Source organism: Budorcas taxicolor, chromosome 10 (genome assembly GCF_023091745.1).
Source record: "Budorcas taxicolor isolate Tak-1 chromosome 10, Takin1.1, whole genome shotgun sequence".
Taxonomy (NCBI): Eukaryota; Metazoa; Chordata; class Mammalia; order Artiodactyla; family Bovidae; genus Budorcas; species Budorcas taxicolor.
In genome coordinates, this window is record NC_068919.1 from 20,949,611 (window position 1) to 20,968,167 (window position 18,557).

The 18,557-nt window shown below is 53.6% G+C and overlaps 2 protein-coding genes across 5 annotated transcripts; both read left to right on the top strand.

Moving 5' to 3' along the window:
• The first annotated feature begins 4,065 nt into the window (after positions 1-4,065).
• On the top strand, positions 4,066-9,535 carry TM9SF1 (transmembrane 9 superfamily member 1). Of its 4 annotated transcripts, none has more exons than XM_052646273.1 (6): positions 4,066-4,130; positions 4,667-5,028; positions 5,766-6,384; positions 6,667-6,852; positions 8,061-8,334; positions 8,893-9,535. In XM_052646273.1, exons 2-6 carry the CDS (start codon positions 4,684-4,686, stop codon positions 9,284-9,286), a joined length of 1,818 nt encoding a protein of 605 aa, XP_052502233.1. In that variant the 5' UTR covers positions 4,066-4,130; positions 4,667-4,683; the 3' UTR covers positions 9,287-9,535. The 4 variants fall into 4 exon arrangements, with proteins under 4 accessions (XP_052502233.1, XP_052502232.1, XP_052502230.1 ...); XM_052646272.1 differs by having other exon boundaries at positions 4,111-4,130; positions 4,652-5,028; XM_052646270.1 differs by lacking the exon at positions 4,066-4,130 and adding an exon at positions 4,224-4,362 and having other exon boundaries at positions 4,652-5,028.
• A 282-nt stretch (positions 9,536-9,817) lies between these two features.
• On the top strand, positions 9,818-18,487 carry IPO4 (importin 4). The gene is made up of 30 exons (XM_052646269.1): positions 9,818-9,976; positions 10,057-10,143; positions 10,336-10,415; positions 10,493-10,534; positions 10,952-11,081; positions 11,167-11,346; positions 11,591-11,656; positions 11,766-11,867; positions 11,954-12,037; positions 12,295-12,459; positions 12,561-12,614; positions 12,750-12,859; positions 13,157-13,265; positions 13,421-13,550; positions 13,756-13,869; positions 13,976-14,089; positions 14,320-14,440; positions 14,571-14,682; positions 14,797-14,912; positions 15,023-15,100; positions 15,185-15,242; positions 15,334-15,439; positions 15,529-15,722; positions 15,856-15,906; positions 16,298-16,423; positions 16,532-16,740; positions 16,850-16,982; positions 17,067-17,171; positions 17,885-17,954; positions 18,103-18,487. The coding sequence occupies exons 1-30, from the start codon at positions 9,908-9,910 to the stop codon at positions 18,231-18,233; spliced, it is 3,246 nt and encodes a 1,081-aa protein (XP_052502229.1). The 5' UTR covers positions 9,818-9,907; the 3' UTR covers positions 18,234-18,487.
• Positions 18,488-18,557: the final 70 nt, after the last annotated feature.

The following is an 18,557-nucleotide window of genomic DNA, read 5'->3' on the forward strand; positions in this document are numbered from 1 at the left end:
TCCTCCTGCCTTCAATCTTTTCCAGCATCAGGGTCTTTTCTAATGAGTCAGCTTTTCACACCAGGTGGCCAAAGTATTGGAGCTTCAGCTTCAGCATCAGTCCTTCCAAAGAATATTCAGGACTGATTTCCTTTAGGATTCACTGGTTTGATCTCCTTGCTGTCTAATGGACTCTCAAGAGTCTTCTCCAACATCACAGTTCAAAAGAATCTATTCTGGTGCTCAGCTTTCTTTATGGTCCAACTCTCACATCCATACTTGATTACTGGAAAACCATAGCTTTGACTAGATGGACCTTTGTTGGCAAAGTAATGCCTCTGTTTTTTAATAGGCTATCTAGGTTTGTCATAGCTTTTCTTCCAAGGAGTAAGCATCTTTTAATTTCATGGCTGCAGTCACCATCTGTAGTGATTTGGGAGCCCAAGATAATAAAGTCTGTCACTGTTTCCATTAAGTTGCCTACTGTATACAAAAACACTGCTAGGTTGTGCTTGCTAAGGATTTATCCTTTGCTAAGGATACCAAAATGGATAAATTATAATCCCCCTGTGAGGAGTTAGCAATTAGCAAGGGAGATGGACACATAAGAAGTTAATGAAATAGTACAGTGAGATAAAGTTCTATAAACAAAGTCTGAAAGGAGACGCAAGAAGGTGGCATTTGTACTGTTCAAAAGAAAGTTAAGCAGGGAATGGTGGATTGAACAGTATAAGCAGAAGGAACTATATGAAGCTTGCAGGCCTGAGAAAATAAGACATTCAAGATTTCAATTTAAATACAGGATAAGGTTCCAGAGGGGACTGTACCTGCAGAAGTAATTTAGATCCAGGTCTGAGAGGCCTAATATGCCGAGTTTTTTTTTTTTTTGCTCTGTCCTATGTACTTAGGGTTAAATTTTGGTATGCATCAAAATCAGAGCTTGTTAAAAAATACTGATGCCCAGTAATGTCCTCCCCAAGATCCTGATTTGGGAGGGGACCCAGGTATCTCTGTTTATAATAAGTTTCTAGCTGAACCTGATGCATACTGAGATTTAAGAACTGTTGTTGCAAACTAGTGAATTTACTTTTTTTTGGTCGCACTTCGAGGCATGTGGGATCCTAGTTCCCCAACCATGTTCCAGGCATTGGAAGCAAGAAGTCTCAACCACTGGACTGCCAGGGAAGTCCCAAACTAGTGAATTTAACAAAAATAAGCAGACTCACAGATTAAAAAAACAAACGAGTGGTTACCAGTGAGGAGGGAGAGAGGGACAATATAGAGGTGGGGGAATGGGAGATACAAATTACTGCGTGTAAGATACGCTCAAGGATGTACAACATGGGGAATACAGATAATATTCTGTAATAACTAAATGGAAAGAAAGCTTTAAAAATCATATTAAATTTTTTTTAAAAAAAGAATCACTGTTGCTGGAAATAGGACATCTTTAAGATTAAAAAAAGAAAAAAAACTTGCAGCAACAGTGTGGAAAATAGATACAAAGGGAGAGATGACCAAGAGAAAAGCAAGGTGGCTGTCAACTTAGTTGAGGGGATAGGGCCAGCACCAAGGCAGGACGGAAAGTAATTTGGAAGATACTTGAGAGAAAAGCAGAGGAATCCTGGTCGCACTGATCTTATTGGGGGCGAGGAGGGAGTGACTGTTAACTGTGAAAGAGGCCCAGGTTTAGAGACCAGGGGGTTGTCACGTAAAAGATTATTCCAAAGCCACTCTAAGTTACTTTTCTAATTTGTAATTACTTTTCTAATTTTGTAAACTCATTGTCTAAAAATCTCAACCCCTACATCCTGGAACCTCACCTCCTCCTGCAGGGAGGGAGGGAGTAAATGAAGGACTTCTCAAGCCAGAAGTCACTTAACAATTTGCACTTTCTTTACTCGAGTAAAAGGAACCTTAAGTTGTTCCCAAGTGGCCAAAAATAGTCACCGACCCTAGGTCTGATCTCCATAGGAACTTCCCTAATGACCAGATCCCTTGACAGAATAAACTTTTCTAGAATAATCTGCAATAAAAAATTAAAAGATGCTCAAACACATACCAAGAACTTCCAGATGTTCAAGCTGAATTTAGAAAAGGCAGAGGAACCAGAGATCAAATTGTCAACATCTGCTGGATCATAGAAAAAGCAAGAGAATTCCAGAAGAACATCTACTTCTTGCTTCATTGACTACTCTAAAGCCTTTGACTGTGTGGATCACAACAAACTGTGGAAAATTCTTCAAGAGATGGGAATACCAGACCACCTTACCTGCCTCCTGAGAAGACTGTACGTAAGTCAGAAGCAACAGTTAGAATTGGACATGGAACAACAGACTGGTTCCAAACTGGGAAAGGAGTACAAGGCTGTATATTGTCACCCTTCTTATTTACCTTATATGCAGAGTACTTCATGCGAAATGCCAGGCTGGATGAAACTCAAGCTGGAATCAATTGTCGGGAGAAATATCAATAACCTCAGATATGCAGATAACACCATCCTTATGTCAGAAAACGAAAAGGAACTAAAGAGCCTCTTGATGAAGGTGAAAGAAGAGAATGAAAAAGCTGGCTTAAAACTCAACATTCAAAAACTAAGATCTTGGCATCCAGTCCCATCACTTCATGGCAAATAGATGGGGAAACAATGGAAAAGTGACAGACTTTATTTTCTTGGGCTCCAAAATCACTGCAGATTGTGTCTACAGCCATGAAATTAAAAGATGCTTGCTCCTTGGAAGAAAAGTTATGACCAACCTAGATAGCATATTCAAAAGCAGAGACATTAGTTTGCCAACAAAGGCCCGTCTAGTCAAAGCTGTGGTTTTTCTAGTAGTCATGTATGGATGTGAGAGTTGGACATAAAGAAGGCTGAGCGCCGAAGAATTGATGCTTTGGAACTGTGGTGTTGGAGAAGACTATTGAGAGTCCCTTGGACAGCAAGGAAATCAAGCCAGTCAATCCTGAGGGATATCAATCCTGATAACTCATTGGAAGGACTGATGCTGAAGCTGAAGCTCCAATACTTTGGCCACTTGATGAGAAGGGCTGACTGATTAGAAAAGACCTTGATGCTGGGAAAGACTGAAGGCAGGAGGAGAGGGGGCCGACAGAGGATGAGATGGTTGGATGGCATCACTGACGCAATGGACATGAATGAGTTTGAGTAAGCTGCAGTAGACGGTTAAGGACAGGGAAGCCTGGTGTGCTGCAGTCCATGGGTTCGCAAAGAGTCATACACGACTGAGCGACCAAACTACAACAAACACATACACACAGGTAAATAAAAATAAAAACATCGATCAAGGCATGTTAAGATGCTTTACCTGCAATTAATAATAAGCGTCAGGCTGCCCAACTCACGGGGTAAAAAACCCGATCTCTTTGCCTGCCTCTGCACCAGACCTGGCCCAGGCCTGCCTATTGTCGGACACAGGACGGTCACTATACAGTCAAGGAGGCCTCCAGTACAGCCTCGGGAAGATACTTTTATTTACGTATTTGGTTTCTGGCAAGAGGCCATTTATGACTGTTGGCAGAGCAGCCGTGAGGTGAGATCCGACTCTAGGGCCGTTGTACGGGCTGTGTCCTCGCTGTCCTAGCACAGCAACGCCCAAAGCCTCATCCTCGTCCTCGGTGGGAACCTTGAACCGCCTCTCGGGACTCGACCTGAGCGCTCGGCGGCGAGTCCCGTTGGTTCAGCCGGCAAACTCTTCGGGCATCCACTAGGCGTGGGCTAGCTGCCCCCGGGATCCGGACGGTCGCTAGGTGCGCGCTGCAGGCACTGCTCTTAGGCGTCCAACCCCAAAATTCCTGAGGAGAGGGGACCGGACTGTCGGCGATTCTTATCCAAAAAAAGGTGTTTGTGTCCTCGTAGCGAGGTCTCAACCGCAACCCCTCCGGGGGAAACAGGACAGCGTAGCAGCGGCTTCAGCCGGGGGCGTGGCTCGCTCCAAGCTCCCGGAAAGGAGTTTTCCGCGGGGCTGAGGTCCCCGCGGGCGGAGGCGGAAAGGGTAAGATTGACGTGTCCCGAGCTGCCCTTTCGATTGCCCGGAGGGCCCTGCGTCGGGCGACGCACTAGCGGAGAGTCGCTGGGCCTGCAGAGGTGGGCCGAGCCTCCAGCCGTAGAAAGTTCCTCCGGCGGCACTGAGGTGAGCCGAGCGCGACGTTTTGCGGTGCGGCCGCAGCCGCTGTGATCAGGCACCGCGGCGGCCAGCCCCGTGGAGGTCGGTCGTCAAGTCCTCTTCAGGCACCCCGCTAGCGCGCCGCTCTGGGGGAGACCCCGGCTGGAGCGCAAGAGCGGCTACGGGGCCGCAGAGGCCTCCTCGGCCAGCCCTTCCCGCGTGGAGAGCACCCCAGGGCTACAGCGGGAAGGTGCCGGAGGTGCGGGGCCGCGTGGCGTTGCCATGGAAATGGGCTGGTGGGGCTCGCGGGGAGGTCCCAGGCAGGCGGTCTGCTAGAGGGGGAACCCCGGCTTCAGAGGACTACAAGAGCAGAGGCGGAACCTAGTGCTCGGGCTAGAGAGACTTGGTGTGGTGTGGCGGTGGGGTCGGGGGGTGGTGGCCTCCCGAGGGATGGGAGGAAAGGCCAAGGGGAGGAATTGGAGCCATCGGCTTCAGTTCGAAGAACCTGACCTGGGGCGTCATTTGATCCCTGGTTCCCATAACTGCAGGACTCGCTCAAACAGGTTCCGCTGCCTTGAGGATGACAGTCCTAGGGCACCCTCGAAGTTGGAGCTGCCGGTGGTGGCCGCTCCTGCTGCTGCTGCTGCTCACAGGCTGTGAGCCGGGGGTGGAAGCTGTGACACACTACAAGGCCGGCGACCCCGTCATTCTGTATGTCAACAAAGTGGGACCTTACCATAATCCTCAGGAGACTTACCACTACTATCAGCTTCCAGTCTGCTGCCCTGAGAAGATACGCCACAAAAGCCTCAGCCTGGGCGAAGTGCTGGATGGGGACCGAATGGCAGAGTCTCTGTACGAGATCCGCTTTCGGGAGAATGTGGAGAAGAGAGTTCTGTGCCACATGCAGCTCAGTTCCGCACAGGTCAGCCTCTCCACAGTGACTGGGACTCAGCCCACCCTCCCAGGACCTTGAGTTTATGGTTTTCAAAGCACCTGTATGGAAATGATCTGATTTGATTCTAACTACAACTTTATGTGACAGGCAGGACAGTTGGTTGATACAGAAACATCCTTGCTCAGAAGTAACTTTTTTCGAGACTACATAGATGGTGGATTGCAGAGTTGATATGAGAGCCCAGGGCTCCTGACTTGAAGCTTCTCTGTTGGTCGTAAGGTCCCAACTCCTACGTAGTCATTTTTTTCCATTCCTACCTCTCAGCTATGTTAACTGGTTCCTTTACACTCTGTTTTGCCTGTCATGCTGTTTTCTGCAGCGATTCCTATCTTAGGGCATTTTCCCTTGGTCTACTCTAGGCCTTCCTATACCTTCTCCCTCTCCTTCTAGGCCTTCATCCTGACAAATCATACTTGTTCATTTAGGAGAATCACAGCATACTAGGGTCTGATCCAGTGGCTCTCAGCAGAGGGGTTTTGTCTCTCAAGGGACATTTGGCAATGTCTGGAGATATTTTTGATTGTTGGGATTGGGGGATGCTGCTGACGTTTAGTGAGAAGCTAGGGATGGAGCATCTTACAGTGCACAGCCCCCCAACAACAAAGAAGCCTCTAGCCCAAAATGTCATTAGTGCTGAGGCTGAAATCCTGCTCTAATCCATTGCTTGGGGAGGCCTTGTCTGACTCCTGACTTGCTCTCTGTAGGTGGAACAGCTACGCCAGGCCATTGAGGAACTATATTACTTTGAATTTGTGGTGGACGACTTGCCAATCCGTGGCTTTGTGGGCTACATGGAGGAGAGTGGCTTCCTGCCTCACAGCCACAAGATAGGACTCTGGACCCATTTGGACTTCCACCTAGAATTCCATGGAGATCGAATTATATTTGCCAATGTCTCAGTGCGGGACGTCAAGCCCCACAGTTTAGATGGGCTACGACCTGATGAGTTCCTAGGCCTTACCCACACCTACAGCGTGCGCTGGTCTGAGACGTCAGTTGAGCGTCGGAGTGACAGGCGCCGTGGTGATGATGGTTTCTTTCCCCGAACACTGGAAATCCATTGGTTGTCCATCATCAATTCCATGGTGCTTGTGTTTTTACTGGTGGGTTTTGTGGCTGTTATTCTCATGCGTGTGCTTCGAAATGACCTGGCTCGGTACAACTTAGATGAAGAGACAACCTCTGCAGGTTCTGGTGATGACTTTGACCAAAGTGACAATGGCTGGAAAATTATCCATACAGATGTCTTCCGCTTCCCTCCATACCGTGGTCTGCTCTGTGCTGTGCTTGGTGTGGGTGCCCAGTTCCTGGCCCTTGGCACTGGTGAGGTGATAACAATTAATCAGGGATTTCTCTCAAGGGGTAGCACTAAGTAGGTGGTTTGTTCAGAAAAAGATCTGCAGATCTTTTCTGTCCAAGGTGAAGGGCAGACCTAAGGGGTGGTGGGATGGCTCTAGCAAGGATGCATATATTCTGTTGTGGGTTTTCTGGACAAGAGAACTGGGGGATATTGGAAGCCCTGGGTCTGGGAGAAAGGGGGCTGGCTGATCTCTCTGAAGTGGGATAAGTGAGATCTAACACAGGCTTTCCACTACCACCCTGCAGGGATTATTGTCATGGCGCTGTTGGGCATGTTCAACGTGCACCGTCACGGGGCTATTAATTCAGCAGCCATCTTGTTGTATGCCCTGACTTGCTGCATCTCTGGCTACGTGTCCAGCCACTTCTACCGGCAGATTGGAGGCGAGCGCTGGGTGTGGAACATCATTCTCACCACCAGTCTCTTCTCTGGTATGACTGCCTGTTTCCTGGTGGGCCAATTTAGGAACTTAGAACACATTGTGGAACCTGAGTTAGAGTCCAAGTAAGATTTAAGGGAATGAAAATAGGCAAAAAAAAAAACACTAAAAAAAAACATTCAAAAGACAAAAGTGCATTTTTTTCCATAGTTAAAAATGATTAAGCCTTTAAAATGTTCTGCTGCCCCACTGCTAAGTCGCTTCAGTCGTGTCTGATTCTATGTGACCCCATAGATGGCAGCCCACCAGGCTCCTCCGTCCCTGGGATTCTCCAGGCAAGAACACTGGAGTGGGTTGCCATTTCCCTCTCCATTGCATGAAAGTGAAAAGTGAAGGTGAAGTCGCTCATTCGTGTCCGACTCTTAGCGACCCCATGGACTGTAGCCCACCAGGCTCCTCCATCCATGGGATTTTCCAGGCAAGAGTACTGGAGTGGGGTGCCATTGCCTTCTCTGTTAAAATGTTCTAAGCAGCATGATGAGCACTTGACATGCCTTCATCTCATTTAATCCTCATTGCTGACTTTATGAAGTTGGTACTATTGTTCCCATTTTACAGATGAGGAACTTGAGCTTAAGGCTGGTTGGGTAACTTGCCTGAGATTGTACTTCTAAAAAGCAGTGAATCAGGTTTCATAACTAGGCAATCAAATTCTAGAGCCTGTATTCTCAACCATTCCACTGAAATAACGTTTTTGAATTTATCTTTTGATACTGCCTTTCTTTTTCCCGAAGCTTTTTTAATTTGGAAGTGGGCTACCCCACTCCAGCCTTTCAAGCCAGCTTGTCCTTTCAAAGACAGTAATTTGCATTCTGAACCTTTTGTGTTTCCAAATCAAGTGTCTGATTTCTGTTCCATCACATTTACATTTGAACCAAGGCTTTCTGAAAACAGGGCCTTAATTCAAAGGAATGTCTCATGCTAGGAGTCAAGCAGTGCCATGGCAGGATAAGTTCTTGGAGGCAGGTGGATTTGTGTCATTCTTAGATCATTGTGTAACGGGCTTGCCTTGATCCTCAATGATAATGGGTAGAGGAGGGAGTGTTGGTAAGCCAGGGAGCAAAGAACGAGACATGAAGGGGTGGAGTCAGTCTGGGAGCAGGATGTTTCACTCCTCACCCCTTTAGGTCCAGTGTGATTGGTGTTCCCAGGGATGTAGCTCCTAGTGCTGACCCTCCCTCTGGGGGCCCATCCCTGCAGTGCCTTTCTTCCTGACGTGGAGTGTGGTGAACTCCGTGCACTGGGCCAATGGCTCAACACAGGCTCTGCCAGCCACTACCATCCTTCTGCTTCTAACGGTTTGGCTGCTGGTGGGCTTTCCCCTCACTGTCATTGGAGGCATCTTCGGGAAGAACAACGCTAGCCCCTTTGATGCACCTTGTCGCACCAAGAACATCGCCCGGGAAATCCCGCCCCAGCCCTGGTACAAGTCTACGCTCGTCCACATGACTGTTGGTGGCTTCCTACCTTTCAGGTATCCTCCCTTTATTCTGTGGCCATCACTCTCAGGATCCTGACCTTAACTTTCCCCTTCCCTACTCACCAGTACCCTAACCCAATGTCAGTGATGGTCCCTGGTTCAGCTGTACCATTAAGAGATCACTAAGTGGTTCCTTTCTCCAAGCAGGAGAATCAGTTCAAATATGAGGGTGTCTAATTTGAAAAGCTCTCCAGAGACATTGCTCCTTTCACTGTCTTCCTAGTTTCTGACCTTAGTGACACCATGTGGGGCTTAAAACCCATTTGATTGCTCAGTTTGTTGAGTACCTTTTCATGCCAGGCAAATGCAGTGCAAAACAGAACAGACAAAATCTGCTCTCAAACTACCAAAGATGTTCTTGAAATGAGAGCAGCTAATCATAGGTTAAAAACAATCCCCATCAAGCCAGGAACTCCAGGGCAAGAAGTGGAGAGGGCCCACTTTCCACAGTGAGCCGGTAACACGGAGGGGTGGTGGCTGGATTTTGGCCTGGCTGCTGCGCTGGCAATGCACAGTCCTCTAAATGCTGTATACCGTGTCTTCTCTTCACAGTGCCATCTCTGTGGAGCTGTACTACATCTTTGCCACGGTATGGGGTCGGGAGCAGTACACTTTGTACGGCATCCTCTTCTTCGTCTTCGCCATCCTGTTGAGTGTGGGGGCTTGCATCTCCATCGCACTCACCTACTTCCAGCTGTCTGGAGAGGATCACCGCTGGTGGTGGCGCTCTGTGCTGAGTGTTGGCTCCACTGGGCTCTTCATCTTCCTCTACTCCGTTTTCTACTATGCCCGTCGCTCCAACATGTCAGGGACGGTACAGACAGTAGAGTTCTTTGGCTACTCCTTACTCACTGGATACGTCTTCTTCCTCATGCTGGGCACCATCTCCTTTTTTTCTTCCCTAAAGTTCATCCGCTACATCTATGTTAACCTCAAGATGGACTGAGTTTTGGGTGGCAAAACCATTGCTCTTTCCCTTTCTTCATGCTGCCCCCCCCCCCCCCCCCCATTCATTGGTCTCTTACCAACATCTCTTCGATTGAGTGACTGACTTGTGTGGTGGTTTTGTTGCCTTCCCCTTTGCCCTTTGGGTCTCCCTTCACCAGAGAGGGCCTGGAAATTATAAATCTCTATTATTATAAGGAGTATATATTTGAATTTTTTAAGTTGCTTTTAGTTTTGGGCCTGATTTTTCTTTTTACAATACCAAAATAAAATTTATTAAGAAAAAGGTTTGGTCTGGATATAGGAACTCATGCCCTGCCGTTAAGGGCAATGTTCCCTAGGAAGCCGGGTCGGCCGCGAAATGCACGGAACTGGAATTCTCCGCGGAGCTTGGGAACTGTCCGCTGGGGGAACTTATATTACCAGGGTCCTGTTTCCGCGGCTCAGCCGGCGCTCGGCCCAACGGAAGCGGTGGAGCCCGAACTCCGCTAGAAGGAGTTGAATCACCCTGGTGACGGGAGGGGCGCGGAGCAACGCCCTTTCCGCCGGAAGCGGGTTTCAGAGCCTCCACGTGCTGTCCCAACCCCCCTCCCGGTCCAGCAGCCGCGGCTCCGCTACTGCCATGGAGCCCGCCGGCCTGGAACTGATCCTGCGGGAGCTGCTGCTGCCGGACACCGAGCGCATCCGTCGGGTACGGGGCAGGCGGGACCGGGCCAGGGCGAGTAGGGGATTGCGGGAACGGCCCGACTCTGACCCTCAGGCTCTTCTCAGGCCACCGAGCAGCTCCAGATCGCTCTTCGGGACCCCGCCTCCCTGTCCGCTCTCTGCGACCTGCTGGCCTCAGCGGGCGACCCTCAGGTGAGGCTTCTGGCCCTTCCCGCTGAGCTGTAGTACGCCACATGTCAAGTCCTAGCTCCTACCCTCGGCCATCCGCTCAGCATCTTTCTGCCCCGGTCCTCACACGCCCGCTTCCTCGTCCTTCCCCGGACCCCCAAACGCCTGCTTCCTTGTCCCGGCCCGGTCCCTCACGTATCTGCTTCCTTGTCCCAGATCCGCCAGTTCGCGGCCGTGCTCACCCGCAGACGACTGAGCACCCGCTGGCGTCGGCTGGCGGCAGAGCAACGGGAGAGGTGGGTTGGGCCAGGGGCGGGGCGGGGCCAGACTGAGGCGGCTACTGGGTACCAATCTTCTGCCACCTGTGTTCCAGCATCAAGTCCTTGGTCCTGACGGTCCTCCAGAGAGAGACAGAGTAAGTGCCTACCTGCGACCTCTCGGGGTCCTAACTGACTCCAGGCTGAGACCTTCTCCGGGTTTGTAACTTCTTTTTCAGCTCTAGGCTGGGTCTTGGGGGGCAGGGACTTTGCTTCTAGATCAAGGGTGGAGGAAGAATTTTTCTCGGGATGTATTAAAAACTAAAGTTCTTGAGAGTGGGCTGTGATGGTCTGGTAAACTCGAGTCAGAAGAATGGAACTGAAATTCAATATAAGGTCAACCCCACCATGCTTCTTGTTTCTTTCTGAGTTGCCGTCTCTGTGTCCCAACTTGGCAGAGACCATGTGCACACACCTGGAGGTTTCTCTCCTGGCCATCCTAGGGAGGCAGAGCCAATGTGTACAGAAGGGGAGTTGGAGGGTGATTGAGGGTGGGGAATCTCTCCTGTTCGCAGGCATTCTGTGAGTCTTAGCCTGGCCCAGCTCTCAGCTGCCATTTTTCGGAAAGAAGGCCTGGAGGCCTGGCCTCAGCTCCTGCAGCTTCTTCAGCACAGTACACACAGCCCCCACATCCCGGAGAGAGAGGTACTGTCACATGGTTGGTGAGAGGAAGGGACCCAGAGGCGGGATAGACTGTAAGCTTTTCCCTCTCAACCCTTCTTCTGAGCAGATGGGGCTTTTGCTTCTAAGTGTGGTGGTGACCTCCCGCCCCGAGGCCTTCCGACCCCACCACCGGGAGCTTCTTCGACTTCTGAATGAGACTCTTGGTGAGGTGGGCTCTCCTGGGCTCCTCTTCTATTCCCTGCGCACTCTGACCACCATGACCCCTTACCTCGGCATTGATGATGTGGTGAGATGTGGGCCCTTACCTTCCTGGTTCCTGTCCTCGAGCTTTCGTGTCCTTCCCTTAGCGGACGCAGATCTACTTGAGATTTTTTTCCCTGGTTTTTATTCTGTCTAACAGTTGAGAGGGGATCCTGTGGGTGGCTGCCCCTGGACTCCTATGTCCAGACTTTGAGGAAGCTGCCAGTTTCTGGGGTGGAGATTAGGCTGTGTCACGCTTTCTGTGATGCATCTCATCTTGTGTCCTCCAGCCTCTTGCGCGGATGTTGGTGCCCAAGCTGATCGTGGCCGTGCAAACTCTGATCCCCATAGATGAAGTAAGGACATTTGGGTGGGAGCTCTGTTGGAAGGAGGAAAGTTGCAGGAGTGTTCAGCCTGATCCACTAAAGAAGAGCATAATAAGCCTGTGCCTTCTCTATTTGGCAGGCAAAAGCCTGTGAGGCCATGGAGGCCCTGGATGAACTGCTGGAGTCAGAGGTGCCCATCATCACCTCACACCTCTCAGAGGTCCTCACATTCTGCCTGGAGGTGAGCCTGGGCTTGGCACTGTCCTTGCTGCTCGTCCTGCTGGGAGCTTCCTTGCCTGTTTCTGATTCGAGCTGGTCTCTGGGCAGGTGGCTAGAAATGTGGCCCTGGGCGATGCAATACGTGTGCGGATTCTTTGCTGCCTCACTTTCTTGGTCAAAGTCAAGAGCAAGGTGAGTTGCCTTCTGACACACATCAACCCACCCCCATCTCCTTCTCTGTCTCACTCCTGAGGCTTGCGGTCCTTTTGGGGATATGTAAAATAGCATAGCTAAAGTGTTCCAGATTTGGCCTGGACTCAGCCCAGCTCTTGGCTTGGGGACTGGGAATCTCCTGCTGGACCCCTTGTAGCCTGGAAGGCTAGAATTTTAAATGTGAGCCCATCTTGGAAGCAGATTCTCAGGGACACCCTTTCATCCTTCCCCTTCAGGCCTTGCTGAAGAACCGTTTCTTGCCACCTTTGCTGCACACCCTTTTTCCCATCATGGCTGCCGAGCCCCCCCTGGGCCAGCTGGATCCTGAGGACCAGGATGTGGAGGAGGAAGAGCTGGATCCTGGGCTGGCTGGGGAGACCCCCAAGCACTTTGCTGTTCAGGTGGGATGAATGTGGAGGGTCTGGTGGCTGGGGTGTGAGGTGGTTGGAGAAGGTCGTGGGGCAGAGATGGAGTCCGGCTAGGTCTTCCTATCCTATTCCAGGTCGTGGACATGCTGGCACTCCATTTGCCTCCTGAGAAGCTCTGTCCCCTGTTGGTAAGTGTGACTCTGACCTTCCAGTGCTCCTAACCCCAGGTTTGCCTGATCCCTCCGAGGCTGAGGATGTTTGGGCTCTGGTAGGCATGGCAGGCTCTTGCTGGGGTCTCAGGAGACTGCCATCTGCTCCCCTAGATGCCCATGCTGGAAGAGGCCTTGCGGAGCCAGAGCCCATACCAGCGCAAGGCTGGGCTTCTGGTATTGGCAGTACTCTCCGATGGAGCCGGCGACCACATCAGGCAGAGGTGTTTGCTCCGCTGTCTTGGAGTGAGGGTGGGCCATGGTGAGGAGGAATGTGTGCCCACAGGACACCGCCCACAGCAGTCCTGGGCTGCGCTTGTGCTTCAGCCTCATCATCAGTAGCATCTGCCCTTCCTCTCAAATGTCCTGACCTGGCAGATCAATGTCTATACCCCGGCGGCTGGTGCTTAGCATCTGGTGACAGAAAGCTTGGTTTTCCCAGGGGAGACAGCAGCCTGGCTCAGCCCAGGGATCTCAGGTCCTGCCCCTCAGACTCCATCCTCTTGTCCTGCCCCATCCAGACTGCTGCCCCCGCTGCTGCAGATCGTGTGCAAGAGCCTGGAGGACCCGTCGCAGGTTGTGCGCAATGCCGCGCTCTTTGCCCTGGGCCAGTTCTCAGAGAACCTACAGGTCAGCAAGGCCACAGTGGGCAGCCAGCATTCCAGAGTTCCCAACCCCCAGCTCCGACACAGGGACCAGCCTCCCCTCAGCTCATCCATCTGCATACCTGCTGCCCTCAGCACTTAGACTTAAGCTGACTCAGACCCCCCTTCTCCTCTCCCCAGCCCCACATCAGCAGCTATTCCGGGGAGGTGATGCCACTGCTCCTCGCCTATCTCAAGTCAGTGCCTCCTGGGCACACACATCACCTGGCCAAGGCCTGCTATGCCCTGGAGAACTTTGTGGAGAACCTAGGTAGTGAGGGCATTTGGGGGTGTGAGGCAGTGGATGGGGCTGTGGTTTTGGCCAAAAGGGCAAGGATGTGCAGCTCCGTGAACCACTGCGTGTGGTGGGGACAGGTGTGGTAGGGAGACAGGCACGGTGAGGCCACAAGGCGGATTGCCCTGGAGGCAGGCATGAGAACCTTGGTTGGTTGCCAGAGGGGTGCCCTTTCCCACAGGGCCTAAAGTGCAGCCCTACCTTCCGGAGCTTATGGAGTGTATGTTGCAGCCTTTGAGGACCCCCAGCAGCTCCCGGTCCAAGGAGCTGGCTGTGAGTGCCCTGGGAGCCATTGGTGAGTCAGAGGCAGGAGGTGGGCACCCGGGGTTCACTCACTCACAGTGCCTGTGGCAGGTATCCCAGCTCACCCGCCAGCTCTAAGTCTGTCCTTCCATCCATAGCCACGGCTGCCCAGGCCTCCATGCTTCCCTACTTCCCTACCATCATGGCGCACCTGCGGGAGTTCCTGTTGACGAGCCATGAGGACCTGCAGCCTGTTCGGATCCAGAGCCTGGGTGAGTGAGGGGCTCCTGGCAGGCTTCCTGGGGCCGAGGAAGGGCCGATGCTCACCTGATGTTCACAGAGATGGGCTCCGAAGCAGCACAGGTGTCTTCTTCGCTTGCACTGTACCCAGGGGTGGGAGGGGTTTCTGAATCCCCTTCAGCTACCTCTAGTTGCCCAAGCCTTGGCCCTGCACATCTCTAGCCTAAAGCTCCTGGTGCTAACCATGCCCTTGCCTCCGCAGAGACGCTTGGGGTGCTGGTGCGAGCAGTAGGAGAGCCCATGAGGCCCCTGGCTGAGGAATGCTGCCAGCTGGGGCTGGGCCTGTGCGACCAGGTAGACGACCCTGACTTGCGGCGCTGCACGTGAGTGAGCCCTTACCCTGCCCCCACCCAGACCCCAGACCTCCCGTTCTGGACCATGGGTTCCCCGGGCTCCCCCATCCAGCCTGGCTACAGCAAGCAGGACTCTACAGCTTCCACCTGCCTCTCCTAGGTACAGCCTGTTTGCAGCCTTATCAGGGCTAATGGGTGAGAGCCTGGCTCCCCACCTGCCACAGATCACCACACTCATGCTGCTGTCTCTGCGTTCCACTGAGGGCATTGTGGTGAGTGGGAGGTCAGGGGGAGGGTGTGGGCCCGTGGGGGAAGGCCACCCCTGGGATGGGAGCTCTCTCCAGGGCCCAGCTGAGCTGAAGTCCTTGCCGGGCCTCCCCATCCAGCCTCAGTACGACGGAAGCCACACATTCCTTCTTTTTGATGATGAGAGCAGTGGTGAGGAAGAGGAGGAGCTCATGGAGGAGGATGACGAAGAAGAGGATGACTCAGAGATCTCAGGGTGAGGTGGCTGCCCTTCTGGTCCAGGGGGTCCTTGGCTTAGACAGGGGCCCAGAGCCAGCTCTGTTCTTCTTGGCACTTGATTGCGGCTGCCTCCCCACCTTACTCTAGATACAGTGTGGGAAATGCCTTCTTCGATGAGAAGGAAGACACCTGTGCTGCCCTGGGGGAGATCTCTGTGAATACCAGGTGAGCATCAGCCCTTCCCCAGCACTGGGAACCCCTCCTGGGACCCTCTTCTCCATGGTGGTGTGTCTGTCTGTCTGTCCACAGCGTTGCTTTCCTTCCCTACATGGAGACTGTCTTTGAAGAAGTGTTCAAACTGCTGGAGGTGAGTGCACCGGTGGGTTGGTGAGCAGGGCCAGAGGGCTTGGGTTGGCCCTGCACACAGCATGCACGTCCCGCCCCTCCTCATGCTGCAGTGCCCTCACCTGAACGTGCGGAAGGCAGCCCACGAGGCCCTGGGTCAGTTCTGCTGTGCACTGCACAAAGCCTGTCAAAGCTGCCCCTCGGAATCCAACACTGCTGGTGAGAAGGGGAGGTCAGGGCCCCTGGAAACGGGGTGGGTGGGGAGAGGGGCAGGGCCTGAGCAGGGCTTCAGCCAGTCGTGTCCCCAGCTCTGCAGGCCGCCCTGGCCCGGGTGGTGCCATCCTACGTGCAGGCCGTGCACGGGGACCGAGAGCGCCAGGTGGTGATGGCCGTGCTGGAGGCCCTGGTGGCGGTGTTGCGCAGCTGTGGGGGTCTGGCTCTGCAATCCCCTGGGCGGCTTGCTGAGCTCTGCCAGGCACTCAAAGCTGTGCTGCAAAGGAAGGTGAGGAGGGCTGCAGGGTGAGGAGGTGGCCCGGCCCCGGGTGGGGCTAGTCAGAGACATCCCCCTCCTTCCACCCCATGGAGACGGGAAGGGGCTGGAGAGCCCAGACCGAGCTGAGCGCCCTTTCCCGCAGACAGCCTGTCAGGACTCTGAGGAGGAGGAGGAGGAGGAGGAGGATGACCAGGTGAGAGCTTTGGGTACAGGCTGGGACCAGGTCATCTCCACGGGGCAGGGTGGACAGTGCACTTGGCCTTGGCCTGGGGGTACAGGGGCTGCTCAAAGACGGCTAGTGGCTCTGAACAACCAACCCTTCTCCCACCGAGGCAGTGGAGATTCAAGGAAGGCTTCCTGGCGGTGGGGATTTGGGGCGGCTTGGATCAGTGGATGGGGATAGGAGAACCAGGGAGGAGGAAAGGCTGGGCTGCAAACCAGCCTAGCCTGGGAGGGGCCCCCAATCCTGTCGACCAAGGGCAGCCCTCCGGGGAGACCACCTGCAGTTGTGGAGGATCGCGACGGCAGCTGCTCCCAGGCTCAGAGTTGGCCCTGGCACTCCAGCGTCTGACCTGGCCCCATAGGCTGAATACGATGCCATGTTGCTGGAGCATGCTGGCGAGGCCATCCCTGCCCTGGCAGCTGCGGCTGGGGGAGATGCCTTTGCCCCCTTCTTTGCTGGCTTCCTGCCATTACTGCTCTGCAAGACGGTGAGTGCTCTATTCTCTTGACCTCCAACCCTGTTCCTCCCGGGCTCCAGTGCCCTCCTCCCATATCTGTCCCCGTCCCAGGCTGACTTGCACTCCTCCCCTCACCAGAAGCAGGGCTGCACAGTGGCAGAGAAGTCTTTTGCAGTGGGAACACTGGCAGAGTCCATTCAAGGCCTGGGTGCCGCGTCAGCCCAGTTTGTGTCCCGGCTGTTCCCCGTGCTGTTGAGTGCCTCCCGGGAGGCAGACCCCGAGGTACGAAGTAATGCCATCTTTGGACTGGGCGTGCTGGCAGAGCACGGGGGTCGCCCTGCCCAGGAGTATCCTCAGTTTGCAGGAGGGGGGAGCCTGAAAGCGGTTGGGAGCGTGGCCCTGGCGTTCGGGAGGGGAGTGGTCTGCCCCTGTGCCTGTTCCTTGACTTTGGACCAGACACTTCCCTAAACTTCTGGGGCTCCTGCTGCCCCTCCTGGCGCGAGAACGCCATGATCGTGTCCATGACAACATCTGTGGGGCGCTTGCCCGCCTGCTGATAGCCAGTCCCACGAGGAAACCGGAGCCCCAGGTAAGGTTGGGGGGCATCAGGCAAGGCCAGGGACCCTGCTGCGGAGCATGCAGGGCCAGGGGCCAGAGTCTTCCGTGTGTCCAGGTGCTGGCCCCACTGCTGCATGCCCTGCCACTGAAGGAAGACCTGGAGGAGTGGGTCACCATGGGGCACCTCTTCAGCTTCCTGTACGAGAGCAGCCCTGACCAGGTAGCCCCGATACTGGGGCCCTTGCAAGGGGCTTGATGCTCCAGTCTCATTGATGGGCAGAGTTAGCATCAGTTGAAGCTGCCCTTCTCAGCTTTCTCATTAGTCTGCCAGGATTGGCAGCCAGGACTTTAATGCGAGAGAAGGGGCTTCCTCTCACCATGTAGCATTTTTCCTCAGGGAGGCTTTGTTTCCACCCTCTGTTCTGAGCCAGAAATCCCAGCTTTCATAAACTGATTTCCTTAGACCAGAGCTCTTTTAGACTGTGTGCCATGAAGCCTGGTTCCGCTGGGCCACCCCACCTCCCATTCTAATCAGAGCAGCTCTGCTTTCTGAATACAACTTGTCTGAACCTAGTGGCTAGCTCTGGAGCCATGCCCCAGTGCTCCTGTGTCTATCACCTCTGTCTTGCGCCTTCAGAGACTGTGTTGGTGGAGCTCCTGAGTGTGTGAGCCCCTTTTGGTCTTGAGGCCATGATATCAGCTATCTGTGGTCACAATCCCATCCTCCTGCCACCCCTCCTCCCCCTGCAAAATTACTGCTGCCCTGTTTCATGGGTCCTTCTCAGGGTTCACAGTTGTTTGGGATGTCTGTTAATCAGTGTCAGGCTCAGACAGCTCAGGTGGGAGACTGCCTCTCCGGGGCTCCCGCTGCCCACCCCAGTGCTGGGGCCCAAAGGTTCTTCTGTCCCTTAGTCGGCCCATCTTTTCCCACAGGTTGTAGACGTGGCTCCAGAGCTCCTTCGTATTTACAGCCTCATCCAGGCCGAAAACAAGATCCCATCAGGTGAGGATGGCAGTTGTGGGCAGGGCTGGGGGGGGGGAGGCGGAGAGCAGTGGGGGGAGGCGGAGAGCAGCAGGGCTCGGAGGGCCTGGGGCAGCTAGGATTGCGGGCCAGTCCTCCCCAGACGTCTCCCTCTTCACTCTCCACCCAGACACCAAAGCGGCGCTGCTGCTTCTCCTCACGTTCTTGGCCAAACAGCACACCGACAGCTTCCATTCAGCACTGGGCTCCTTGCCTGGCGACAAGGCTCAGGAGCTCCAGGCCGTCCTGGGCCTCACCTAGACTGTGGGCTGCAGCTGGGCTGAAGAGAACAGAGCCTGCCCAGGCCCAAGACCAGCTCTCAGCCCAGTTCCAGCTCAAGCCTTACCAAAGATTCTGGGCCTGGGCCTCATACCCACTTGGAGTCCCAGCTCTACTCGCTGCCTTATGGGGGTGTCCCCTAGGGCTGGAGCTGTGGGACAATACAGAGTCGTGACACCATTCTGTAATAAAGGCAGTTTATTTTCTGCTTGAACGGTAGCTCTAGGAGCAGGAAGGACAGAGATACACGTTCAGAAGGCCACAGTGTAATGTAGTTGGTTGCCTGGCAGCTTTGTAAATTGGCTC